This window comes from Lycorma delicatula, chromosome 3 (assembly GCF_047948215.1).
Source record: "Lycorma delicatula isolate Av1 chromosome 3, ASM4794821v1, whole genome shotgun sequence".
Lineage (NCBI taxonomy): Eukaryota > Metazoa > Arthropoda > Insecta > Hemiptera > Fulgoridae > Lycorma > Lycorma delicatula.
The window spans coordinates 196800904-196815255 of NC_134457.1; the positions used below are offsets into that span (position 1 = coordinate 196800904).

The following is a 14352-nucleotide window of genomic DNA, read 5'->3' on the forward strand; positions in this document are numbered from 1 at the left end:
CGTGACATCTGTACATACGTTTGTATGTATCTCCCATAACTCAAAAACGATTAACTGTAGGATGTTGAAATTTTTGATTTAGGATTTTTGTAACATCTAGTTGTGCACCTTCCCTTTTGATTTCAATCGATTGACTCAAAAGTGTCCAAAACGGCCCAAAATCCAAAACAAAATTGTATTTTGGACTTTTTCTTAACTGCAGTAATAAGCGCTCATTGAGAGCTTTTCAAGGATATATCATAAGTGGTACTTAATTTCATTGGTTCCATAGTTATAGCCAAATAAAATTTGAATTAATGAAATATTTGGATCTTACAAGGGAAGGTTCAAATTAGACTGCATCTTTTTTTTAACTTTTTTTTTGTAATTAAAATATATTGATTTATTAATATTACTAACACGTAATTGTAAATAAATTTTTACAATGATAATAATTCAATAGCAACAATAAAAGAAAAAAATATTAAATAAACTTAGAAGTTATTAGTGAAATATATTTTATGTACTTATAAAAATGTAAATATGTAATTTAATAGGCATTATTACATATGTGTATATGTAATAGATTTAGTGAAACATCTGAAAATTATAATTTAGAATTATATTATTTTTGGATTTTCTAGTTAAATTTCTGTTTAATTTTATTTAATTATTCTAGAATTTCTGTTTAATTTTATTTACATTAAAGTTAACTACAGAATGACTGGAAAATAGACCCTCACAAGAATAACAGAGATCTCTAATAAATTGCAAAAAATTCTTATCTTTTACTTCATTACTTCTCTGATATTGTCGGACAATATTCTCCCTAAGTTGGAGTTAATCATTTCTTTTTTGTTGCCAGTCATGTAATCGCTCTTTTCTTTGGTTTAATATAATTCTTCTGATCTTAGTTTGTGTATAAATTTTCCCTCTCTTTATATTCATCATCCTATTAAAACTTTTACTCTTTCCTTGGTCTTAATGTTTTCTTCCGCTTTATATTTATTATCTTCTCTTAATGTTTTTATTCTTTCTTTCTTTCTTTCTTTCTTTCTTTCTTTCTTTCTTTCTTTCTTTGCAACATTTTCTTCCTGTTTGTTATTTATTTATTTTTTTGTTTGCAACATTTTCTTCCTGTTTGTTATTTATTTATTTTTTTGTTTGCAACATTTTCTTCCTTTTTATTCTTTCTTTGGTTTTCATTTTCTGATCTAGTAATATGAGTAATAAAGAGACTTTTATCCTATCCTAATATTTCATATTAGATTGTTGAATTTATAATTGTATAAATATTTGATGTTAATAAAAACTAATATTTCAGCAATTGTGTAACTGTCAACTTTATTAAAGAATTGGAGGAACGTATCTCACTTTCAAATGAAATAAGTTTAATGAAGTGCAGTAAAAAATGTGAAGATGTAATTTAATAGGCGTGCAAGGAAGTCATGTTGTGTCCACATCAGATTTTTTTGAATCGTTGAAAATTATGTGAGCTTTAATTGTCTTCTATTTTTAATGAATGAATCCTAAATGAGAAAATTATATGAAAATCATTCTTCACTATAGAATAATAGTTCCACACAAAAAAAGATAAGATTTAGCGTATATTATTTTTCTACCAGAATTAACATAAAAAATCCTGTAAGTTTTTTGTATCAGAAGATTTTGTCCTTTTAATTTTTCATTTCACATTTTGGTATTTATAACCAGCAAGTGGGCAAAATTATAAGAAAATGATGAAATCATTTCTTATAGATACAAGTTTTCTACATTGACACAGTTTAGTTTATCTTAACGTTTCTTATACGTATTTATGTATTGTTATAAAAATGATATTCTCTTTTGTTTACAGAAAAACAAACCGAGTGATTATGCTAAGTTACATAATATACCTGCACTAATTATATCGTATGAGATGTTTGTCAGATATTATGAAGATGTGTCAAATATAAAATTTGATCTTATTATTTGTGATGAAGGTCATCGGCTGAAGAATAATAATATTCGAACATCAATGGTATTATTAATGCATTTAAACTTGTCTATATTGTTCTATTGTAATTATTGTTAATTACTTTTTATTATAGAGATAATTAAAAAGTAAAAATATTTGTGTGGATACTCCTTATATGACGCAGCTTAGTACTGGGAAATCCTGAATGTTTTGTGTGAATGACAATACATTGGTGTTTATACATATATTATATATTTTTAAATAGTAAAATCCTTTTGAAATGCATTGTAAGAAAAAATAATACTTTTTTAATTCTTTAAATTTAAACTTTTAGAAGTTTTCACTAAATTAAAAACAACTACTAAAAACAATTTGGGACCAATTTAAACAAGCAAAAAATTATAGAATTAAAAAAGTATTATACTTAAAAGGGAAGTATATGTAAATTATGTTCTTCATTATGGAGAAAGGAGTGATTTTTTTATTCAGAGCCAAACTGGTTTTTATATTATTATAATTAAATCTAATGTTAGTATTTACATTTTTTTGCAGTAAGATGCAAGATATTAGTTCTGGGATTAATTTTATTTAATTTTGAATATTTACTTTTTTTAAAACTGACATTGTTCACATAATGTACATATTTGTATGTTAGTTGTCATAACTAAATGGTTTTGGTGACACAGTTTGAGTATTAAGTCACTCCTGAAAATGATATATTCATTCCCAAGAATAAAAAGAAATCTTGTGTAGCTATAACTGTGAAAATGAGGAATGAAATGATTTACAAATTGCTTCTCTAACCCAAATTCACTGTTGGATGTCAGCAAGCCATGCTCTATGGAATTCTTGAAATAGCCTAGTAAACATCACTCCATTCACCGTAGGGACTGGGTATATAACGGACATCATTACGCTTAGAAATAGCAACTGTTACTAGGTACCACTTACATTTATCACAGCATATGAATTTGTTAAACAAGTTAATTCGAATTCTTCTCTGGGACACAATGAATTTCTTGCATTAAACAGATAAAAGTGAGTGCTTAGTTCATGTCCTAGTTCTAAATATCCTGTATATACTCTGACAGTATTTTTTATTCAAAAGATTTAAATTTATAAATTTAAATCTTTTTAAAAAAAGATGGTTCCTTAGGTGTGTGGTTAATTGAAACCCAATCACCAAAGAACACCGATATCCACATTCTAGTATTCAAATCCTATAAAAGTGACTGTCTTTACTAGGATATGAACCTTAGGATGTGAACCATAGAACTCTCAACTTTGAAATCAGCTGATTTGCAATGACGAGTTCTCCACTAGACCAACTCGGTGGGTTACAGCTTGGTACTGGGAAATCCTGAATGTTTAGTGTGAATGACAATACAATATTGGTGTTTATATATGTGTTATATATTTTTAAATAGTAAAATCTATTTGAATTGCATTATAAGAAAAAATAATACTTTTTAAATTCTTTAAATTTAAACTTTTAGAAGTTTTTTACTAAATTAAAAATAACTACTAAAAACAATTTGGCACCAATTTAAACAAGCAAAAAAATTATAGAATTAAAAATGTATTACTTTTAGTATGAGATTATTTTTAGAAGTCTGCTTTATTGTTTCTTTAGTGTGTTTTTTGTATAATGATAGGGTAAAAAACACTGCTGGCTGCGTAAAAAAACCTGTCCAAGAAATGCAAGGCTGGAAAACTCTTGATAAAAATAAATAAAAAAATACAAAAGAAATGACGTGAACGACTGTTATCAAGTATAATCTAAGGCTGGTCAGGAATGAAAAAGTACGTTTTCGCTTAAAGATCTTACTTACACTTGAGTAATCTGGCAACAATTTAAAACAGAACCGCTAGATAAACTTCCTCTATAAAGAAAAAAATAAATAAAATTTTTTATATTTGCCTATTTTGTGATGAGCAAGATGTTCAAGATGTATTCACAAAATACATCCTTCTTTTATTGCTGTTAGTTTAAAAAGTAATATTACTTTTTATCTCTGTCAGCTATATAGCTGACAGAGGTAAAAAGTTACTTAGAGCAGTCTAAAAAATACTGCTTCCAATGTCCAAAATTCAACTTAGATTTTAGTGTAAAATATTAAAGTAGTTAATCATTTTTAATTTGCTGTTGCAGCTTTTGAACCAGATTCATTGCCGTAGAAGAGTTCTTTTAACAGGAACACCAATTCAAAATGATCTTCAAGAATTCCATGCTCTTGTTGATTTTGTAAATCCTGGTATATTGGGAACATACACTGGTAATTACATCTGTTTCATAAGATACACCATTAAGTTTATAGTAAAATTAATGTTAGTGTTAATTTATAGTTTAATTAATGTAATGCTAAACTGTTAAAGAAAAGTAGTTTTGTGATCTACTTTAATTGTTGTTTCTTACTTTTAACCAATTATATTTTTATAAAATATTTATTTGCTGTTTTATTGTCTGAAGACTTCTCGGTTTTCTTTTAAATTCATCAGATTACATTCAAAGGTTCACCATTAGTCTAAAAACTTAGCAGTTGGAAAATTTAAATTTTGTTGGATATTTTATTTTTGTTTTTTCTATATTTGTTATTTTACTTTCACAGTTTATTAACAATTCATTTATTTCTATTAATTAATTAAATTTTATATTACATTTCTGTTATGTTATATTAATCAAATTAGATGTTAAGGTAAGTGATAAATTCCTAATATATTTTTCATTTTTGGTTGCACATAAACTGTATTTTACCTCTTGTTAATTTTCCATGAATTACAGTTAATAAAATGATTGTGGAAGAAAATCAGAATCATCATTTAACTATTTGACTGTATTCACACCTTTCACTCTTATAAACATTCTTTCATTTAACTTTGTGTATTAAAACGTTTTCCTGCCTCTAGGATGTCCAAACTGAGTAAGAAGCCAAGAGGAAATTCCATACTTGCTGTCACCTAGTAGACATAATTTTCCATTAAATTGTACAGGTTCTTGTTTATTTTGCTAGATCTCCAGATCATACTGCCTTGCATACTACCTGACATTACACATCAATATTGCTTGCTGTTTTTTTTTTTTTTTCATTAGTAACACATATGTACTGAACATTTATGCTGGGATAGTCTTACTATATTTTTGTATTAAACAGAATATCATCTAGTTTTATTTTTTTATAATGTGTATTATAAGGTTTCTTTTTTTGTAATGTAAAATTTAAGACTTATTTGCAATTTTTACTTTGCTACAGTAAACTCTTAAAAGTCAGGTTATTGTTTATTTTATTCTTTCACTCAAATGTTAGTGTACACTCAAGAACATCTTAGAAAAAATATTTACTACACTTTATTCATCAGACCTGTTGATCGACAAAACTTCAACATAATTTTTAAATTATTCACATAGTTCCTCATTATCATACAATTAATCATTCAAAAATTTTATTTCAGTATTTATTGTATGTCAAGTATGTTCCATATCTGTGAGGATAAACACCTTTTTGGAAAGTACAGTTCCAATCACTCCAGAGTACTCAGGTACATACCATAAATAAAAACAAAGAAAATTATTAACTTTAACCCTGCTTCTTCAAGTTTGTTCACAGTAGTAGGGTTATTGATCATTTACAGAATTGTAAAGATGAGTAAAAACTGGTTCCAAACATATTGAAGACTCAAATAATAATCTTTTTTGTAATTTGCACTGAAAAGGAAAAATATAATTTTTCCAGTATGTTTTCAATACAATCTTTGAAACTTATTTTTTGCCAAATTCAAACAAATTTCATTACCTGTACCAAATGTACTTATAATTTTGTAATCCGATTAATTTGTAATTCATTTAGTATTTGCAAAAAATAAGTTTCAAAAGTTATAATGAGGGTTATAAAGGGTCGAACAGTTATTTTTTCCTTTTCAGTGCAATTTATTTTTTGGAGTAGAGATCTTATGCAGAAATGCAAAGATGAGATCTCTTCCATGATGAATGATGCATCAGTACCTTGTAAATAATATTAGTGTATTAATAAACCATTTTTGTATATAATGATACTACTATTCAGTTGTACATAGAATATATTAAATCATGAAATCTATTTTGTATTTAAATGTGTTGTATTGATTTGGAAATGAAATATATACTTATAAGAAAGTACATTCTATCCTTCATTTAATTCTTTTTCAAACCACTAAAATTCCTGTGAACTGTTTGAGAATATATAAAAATTTATTGGATAATAGTACCATAACAAACAGTAATATTACTTTTATTTCTATTGCATATTTTATCAATTTTATTTATAAATATTTTACACATTACTTTTACTTCAAAAAAGTGAGTTCCACGTGGAAGAGCCTCTTGAAATATGTAAAATGTAATCTTTCTGCAGTTTTTAAAAAGTGGATTTGTGAAGTTTTTCTGGGAATCTGCAGATATCATTTATATATTACTCTTATCAGTTGTACTACACATTGTCCTAATCTTATATATATATATATATATATATATATATAAATGAATGTTTGTTTGTTCCATATGCGTTCCTGTACCATTCATCCGATTGTGATGAAACGTCAGTGAGTTGTGCACATGCCTGTGAAGGTTTCTGAATTAGTTTGGACCTGCTAGGTAGCGCTGGGGTCGAGATATTTCAACAGATTGTATTTATGGTCCAATTTGGCTCGTATTCAGAATATATGTTACTTAAATGGACAGAAATGCCTCTGCAAAAAATGGACTCACTAGATGTCACTGAAGTTGAGATATTTGGAAAAGCTACATTTGCAGTCCGATTTGGCTCATATTCATTATATATATATTGGTTACACGAAAAGAAATATTTATGCGAAAAATAGACTGGCCAGGTGACACTGGGGTTGAGATATTTATAAAAATTGTATTTACGGCTTATATTCAGAATTATGTTTGGCTTATATTAAGAATATATATTATTTACCTGAAAAGAAAATTTTTTACAAAAACTATACTCGCTAGGTGTTGTTGGTGTCCAGATATTTACAAAACAAATATACAAACAGACTTTCTTCTTCTATGTGTGTAAAAGGCAGTGTTCACATGTGTGTCTGCTACAAGACTAAAAGCTATTGAACTGATTTATGCGTGGGGAAAAGGGGAGACGGGTAAAAACAGATAAAGTGAAAGATTACATTTTGTTAAGTTCCGTTATGTGCCAGCCTCCGTGGTGCGAGTGATAGCGTCTCAGCCTTTCATCCCGAGGTCCTGGGTTCGAATCCCGGTCAGGCATGGAATTTTCACACATGCTGCTACAAATCATTCAGCTACATCCTCTGAAGAATGCGTAACGGTGGATCCGGAGGTTAAATAAAAAAAAAAGTTTTTTAATGTTTTATCAAACTTTCAATTGTGTTCATTTAATTTATATATATATGTATAAATCTAGCAATAGCGAAGCGTTGCCAGGTCTGCTAGTTAATTATATATTATAAAGTTTCTTGTTTCTTACACAACTTTTAATATCTACAGACAGCATGTAAAAGATTCTGCAAGGGTGAATATGTGCACTGTATGGCGGAAAAGTGTTTTTGAATCAGTACTTTTTTTCTGTTGGCTCAGTAACACTCAGCAATAGAATGGGACTACTGGAGGGAGTGTCATCCTCTATCATTTAGAAAATTTTAGTCAGTTTGATGCATTCAGTAAAAAGTTACAGAAGGACAAACAAAAAACATACCGAAGGTATATTGTTAAAAAAATAATAGAGAAGAAAGCTTATTATTCTTGAACATTATAAAATTTATAACTAAATATTACAGAAATAGCATTAGATTAACAAATAATACAAATCAAGTTATTCTAGATCACATATAACTAAAGTAGTCAAGCAGTTTCTTAATAGCCAAACTAGTGCAATAATATCTACACAAATTATAATGGTAAACCAGCTGAGAAAATATCTTCTGGAAACATCTTTCCTTGTTTTTAGAAAATCGGTTGTCTACTTTTTTTAATGGTAATTTTGTTAATAACAACATTAATATTAGGTAGTAACATCTGAAAATTTATAAAGGCCAAATGCCAATAGCAGAAACTAAATTTAATAAACCGGTTTATATTGATCGTTAAAATTAAAATGGTTAATGCAGTTTAACACTTCATTGATGGTATACATTAGCAGCTAACAAAAATTACACTTGTTATCACTTAGAATCTATAAAAAATAATAGTTAAAACTATTAATGATGTAAAAAAATAAGTCACTTAATGCAGTATGAAAGTTATCAAAGTTAATAAACAGCAAACAGTTAATAAACATTTCCAAGATCTTCAGAATTTATTTTATCAAACACAGCCATAGTTAGTTTATATGGTTATCGATGTTAAAATTCAAATTCAACCTTTTACTAACAATATACTCAATTAGTAAAGTAGTTCAGCATTTTAGATCTTGATTGTAAATCAACAGACAAATTAAACACAACATCCTAACTACTTTCTGGAAATGTAATTAGCGGGACAGGATTATAAACTAAGAAAAAAAGTTTATAATAGGTAAAATGATGCCTATATAATTTTATTAATCTTTCATTCATCATAAAAAAATGTATGTGTAATGTTTTGTATATCTCTGCTAGACCTATTACTAGTAGATATTTAATAATAAAAAAAATACTTCAACACAGTTTTAAAACAAAAACATAAATTATCACTACTATGTGGTTTAATTCAAAATACTATAACTTAACAATTACTATGATTATGTGAACATCATTTTCATTATTGTATTAAATCTTAAAATAAACTACATTTTAAGATTAATATCCTCTTTTGGCCAAGTCTACTATACTGCCTTGTTCTGTACTAACTATAACAATTGTTATCACAGATAACTGTTACATATCCAATGCAATCCAGACACATCACATACATTGAAGAGGGCTTTGTGTAGAGTAGTTTAATACTGTAAGAGAAAAATTATTGACTGCTACCAAGATCTGGAAGCATATGTTCACAAATATATGTGTGAATTAATTTATGTTTGCTTTTTCAGGTGTATAGATTTTTTGTCATGCTCAATGAATTGAGCAGAAATTGATTACTTTCATTATTAAAATCAATGTATTTTTTTCAAATTTTACTACATTATTATTTAACAGATTTTAAAGCTATTGTTTTTTGTTTTTTTTTATATGTGTTCAAAAGTATTTGTTGAATGTGAGTACTGCTTGTACAGTGAAAGAATCTGTTACTGAAAGCTTCTTTGTAGTTATATTTTTAATTTTGATTTTTATATTTCCTATACATATCTTTTGTTTCTATAATTTTCTTTAAGAATTTCGCAAAACATATGAAGAACCAATTGTGATGTCGAGACAACCAAGGGCTGATGAATATATCAGGAAAAAAGGAGAAAATATGGCTCAAAAACTGAATCATAAAACAAGCGGGTTCATTTTACGAAGAACACAGGCTTTAATTAATCAGTTTCTTCCAAGTAAACATGAGGCTGTTGTTTTTTGTATACCGACTGATTTGCAGGTATTATTTAATAAATATTTGTGGTTTATATTGGTTTACTTTTAATTTATATTTGATTAATGGTAATGAAGGGGAGAATAATAGTGGAATTAAAAGAGTTTTAAGCATTTAATAATTTTAAGATTGACATCATTTCACATACATTTGTGGAAGTGCTTTAAACATAATGAAGAAATTGCTAACATGCAGTGTTAGCATTTAATAGTATGCAGGTACAAACTTTTTGTTAAAACAAAGATGTGTTTAACACAGAAGTTATAATTCTGCAGTAAGAGGTGACAGTAAAAGTTATAGTATGACTGTTGTATGACTATGTTGTTTATTAACAACATATAAATTTACAGGTTATTTTACAACAATTTTTATTAATAATTTAATTAAAGACTCGTAGAAGATAGCTTACAAGATTTTAAAAAATTCTTGCACAGTTCTGCGCAAGTTTTTTTGTTTAATATTTGATCCAGTTTGCTGAATCAGAAGTTCATAGTTTTAAAAAAATTTCTTACTGTTAACTGTTTTTGGAAAATTATGTCATTTAAGCAGAAACTTTGGTTAAGTTAGAAGTAATGAATAATATTGATTCATTGGAAGAATTTAATGTAAAAGTAAATAACAGTAGTATAAAGGTAATGAAAGTGACAAATGGAATTAAGTTTTAAAATATTACAGTATAAGTTCTAGAATTTCATTTTTTAGGTTGTAGAAGGTAATGTAAAGTGTTACCATTAAAGAAAAATATAGATTAGCATTCAATCATGATATCTGGATTTCTTTCTAATAGCAACTTCTTATTCTTTTTGAAGAACAAATATTTAAGAACATATTGCTTCATGTCAGTGTTATTAAAATATTAAATGAATGCTAAGTATAACCTAAATTATAAAAATTTAAAATGAACTGCAATCAGTTTTTATAATAATGTTTTTAATATGTATAAAAGAATTTAGAATATAAAATTATAGAATATCTTAAGAATAGCCAAATATAATCGATAAATTATAACTTAACTTTAAAACATTTGTGTGCTTTCCTTTTAAGTAACTGGCCACCATGTAGTGTAAGGAATTAGCCGAACGATTAAACATAAGGCAAGAATTGTACATTTAGAATATATGAAACTGGTAAATGAGGATGCAGGTTGCAACAGATACATTGATGCTAAAAGATTAGCATAGATTAGAAAGGAATGGAGTGCATTAAATCATTTAATTTACTGAAAACAAAAGATTACTAATAAAATATAATTCTATATAATCTGCTTGTTATTCTTTTTACAAATAACAATTTTCACCAATCAGTAAAAAGTTTATTAGAATTTGAATTATCACTACTCTTTTGCATAGAGTAATAACAATAAATAATTTGTATGTTCTTTAAATATTATGTATCATGTTTTAAATCCAGCTATTTTTTTTTCTTTTTATATTGTACAGAAATTATTATATAAAACTGCTGCAGAGGTTTGGGAAAGTCGACTTGATAAGACAGAGTTTGAATCTTCTGAAATATCTCATTTGAGTGTAATCATGACTATGAAGAAAATTAGTAATCACCCATTGTTGGTTGATTGTAAACTGAATCAGGTGAATTTAAAGTAACTGAGTATTTTGTTCCTGTATGTAATAGTTGAAATAAAAAAATTTAATCTTCACTCTAACTTTATTTACCAGATAAGTATAGACATAGCCTTGGAAGTTGTTGGATTTTGTTGTATCTCTTCTTAGGAACTTAGGTTTTTTTTTAATATATTCAGCCATCTAACTCATGAAGGAGTTGGTCTGCACAGAAGTGCAGACTGCAGAGAGCATTTACTACATATATTCATTTAGCTTTGGTTAAAGTTGTAATTAAATATTCAAATCATAAAATTTAATGAATATAATGTAAATTTATTGTAAATGCACAACTTCTCTGTTGGGTCTAATGATATATTTTTAATGATTGTGAAAAATTATTCATAACGAATTTTGAATAAACAAAATTACAGTTCTGACTAAATTGGCATTACATTAGGATGAAATGTATATGAGGATCGTTCAGAAAGACCTAATTTTTTAAATTGCTCACCAACCTCTGCAGATAAGATCTCCAGACACCATATGCACCTAGCAGCATATCTTGGTAATATATCGCCTTTTACTGGGTTCCAATCTATGTATTAGTTGTTGAGTAACTACTAATTGAGAGTGAGATTGTGCATAAGCTGCTCTTCAGATTAGTGAAAAAGCAAAAATGAAGAATTTGGAGGACAATGCACCTATGTGAAATTTTGCTTAAACTGTTTAATATGTTCTTGAGGAAGTTGTCATTTGCATTTGCAAGCAGTTCCTGACAGATTTCAACTCGTTTCTGATTCTGGTCATCTATAACAAATGCGGCACAAATTTTGCACTGACGCAATGGGGTGCAAGTTTATCAGTCAGAATTTGATGGCTAGATCCAACATGTATGCCAACCTCATGGACAGTTAAATGAAAATTTTGACAAACTTGTTGGTCATCTGTTGATGTGGAAGGTCATCCAGTCCTTGGATCTTTGGCAACTGAACCTCTGCCATCTTTAAAACGCTTAAACCAATCATAGTACTGCATTTGGTTCATGCAGTCATTCTTGTATGCTTGGTTAAGCATTTGAGATGTTTTACACAAAATTTCATACAGACATGTTCCTCCAACTCTTTCATTTTTGCTTTTTCACTAATGCGATGAGGAGCTTATGCACAATCTCATTCAATTAGTAGTTACTCAGCAAATAACACATAGATCAGAACCCAGTAAAAGGCGATATGTTACCAAGATATGCTGCTAGATGCGCACAGTGTCTGGAGCACACCATCTACAGACGTTGGTGAGAAATTTAAAAAGATCGGTTCTTTTTTTGAACAAAACCTTATACAGTGAAAATAGGAAAAATAATGTGTATTTTGTATTAATTTGTTAATGAAATAATAATTTATAATTGTATTATTCATATGTATGAACTTTACCTCATTTGTTAATGAATCTTGTTTAACAGGAACCAGATGATCTGACACAGTGTTTATCTGATATATTAGCTAATTCAAGTAAAGGTCTAATTGAAGAATCAAGTAAATTGGAACTTGTCATGTGTCTTTTGAAAAACTTACAACAAACAAAAGAAAAATTGGTTTTAGTATCATATTACACACAGGTATCTTATTCCAGGGAATAAATTAAAAAAATTTGTATTACATTTTTAAGATGGCTGATTGAAGAATGTCTTCAGGATCACTAAAGTCCCTATAGTCACAAAGTACTCGTACTTGCCCTATAATAATGAAGTACTCGTACTTCTGAGAGTACAAGTAAAATTTTACTCGTACTCACAGTAACATGATACCATATTTCTATACATGTTATCTCATGTAAGATGCAACATTTTACCTTTGAGTTTAAAAATAATTTTTTTTCCTGAAAGTAAAATGTTAGAAACTGAGTAAATGACATTGATCTGTTTAGAATTAAAGCTGTTTGAATCAAATAGTATCATATTAAATTGTAGTAAACTTTTGAGCATTACTACCACATTTCAGTAGAAGCAGAGAAAGTATTAGATAATAAAATAGTTTATAATAATAAAAACTAGCAAATAACACCTTATTAGCGGAGTATAATTACTTACAAAATTATTTTATTTTTTGTTTTTGTGTTTTTTTGTGGGTTTTGTGGTTTTTGTTTTTCTTCCTAATGAAAATTCAGAACAACATTTATTTCCCTCTCAATTGCATGATTTGCAACACTGACTGTTATGTTATAAATTGTAACCTCATATCATCTGCCCTAGTATTGCTTCATTGCTAGCTGTTTGCAGTTGTGTTTAAAAGCCAAATTACGATGACTTCTCCTTTGTTTGATTGCTCCAAGAAAGAAATGTGAGCAGTGATATGTTTTTTTAATTCAGAAGGATTGAAACCAGCAGAAATTATTCGTAGAATGCAGCAGTTGTACAAAGAAAATTGTTTGAATGGAAGCAAGATCTAAGAATGGATCGGTCACTAAAAAAGTAGAAATGTAAAAGAAAATATTACTTTTTTAAAGTTAATTAATGACACTATTGAAGTGGTTAAAAAAAATATTCATAATAATTGACAAATAAAAGTGATGAAGTTGCAAGTGAGTTGGATATAAATCATGCTCAGTATTTTTAATCATCCACGAGTCTAGGTTCCACATCAGTTAATAGACATCCATAAAGAGAATTTTTTGAAAATTTCTCAGCTTTTGAAACATTATGAAGAAGAAGGATCCCCATTTTTCTGTAGCAGATTTACTGTTGGTGAGGCATATTTGTATCACTTTGAATTGAAGAATAAGCAACAAAGTTTAGTATAGAAACATCCTACAGTAAAAAATCTAAAACTCATATGTCTGCCAAAGTTGATGAGGTAACATTCTAGGATATAGAAGATTTAGTTTTTTACTCACTTCACTCCTTAAGGTGAGGTAGTGAATAGTGAAAACTACTGCCACTAAAGGAAAAAAATAAATTAGGTTCAGAAGGCATGGTAAACTTTTAAAAGATGTAATTTTGCTTCAGGATTTGTCACAGTAAGGTTGTGTAGGCCTCATATGGCCTACAAAACAATATTTTATCTTAAAGAGCTTAGTTTTAAGCTTCTAGACCACCGAATTTACAATCCTGACCTGTCTCCAAGCGATTTTCATCTTTTTGGCCCTGTGAAAGAAGAGGTGTGGGGCAATCATTTTTATTTTCATGAAGAGAGGTCACAGAAGTAATGTAGAATTGGCTTTGCATCAGACTGAAAAGTTTCTTTCAGGAAGGAATTCAAAAGCTTGTTAAAAGATGGACTAAGTTCATGGAAGTAGTAGAGGATTACATTGAAAAATAAGCATATTTCATTTATGTCTGTGCAATTAAA

The 14352-nt window shown here is 28.0% G+C and overlaps 1 protein-coding gene across 1 annotated transcript in view; it reads left to right on the forward strand.

The window, feature by feature from the left end:
* LOC142321063 (DNA repair and recombination protein RAD54B-like) overlaps positions 1-14352 on the forward strand; it is a 79948-nt gene that overhangs the window by 46542 nt on the left and 19054 nt on the right. The window contains exons 9-13 of the mRNA XM_075359065.1: positions 1835-1999; positions 4089-4212; positions 9247-9452; positions 10886-11035; positions 12468-12623. Of these exons, the coding sequence (XP_075215180.1) occupies positions 1835-1999; positions 4089-4212; positions 9247-9452; positions 10886-11035; positions 12468-12623 (801 nt within the window). The remainder of the gene's footprint in view (positions 1-1834; positions 2000-4088; positions 4213-9246; positions 9453-10885; positions 11036-12467; positions 12624-14352) is intronic.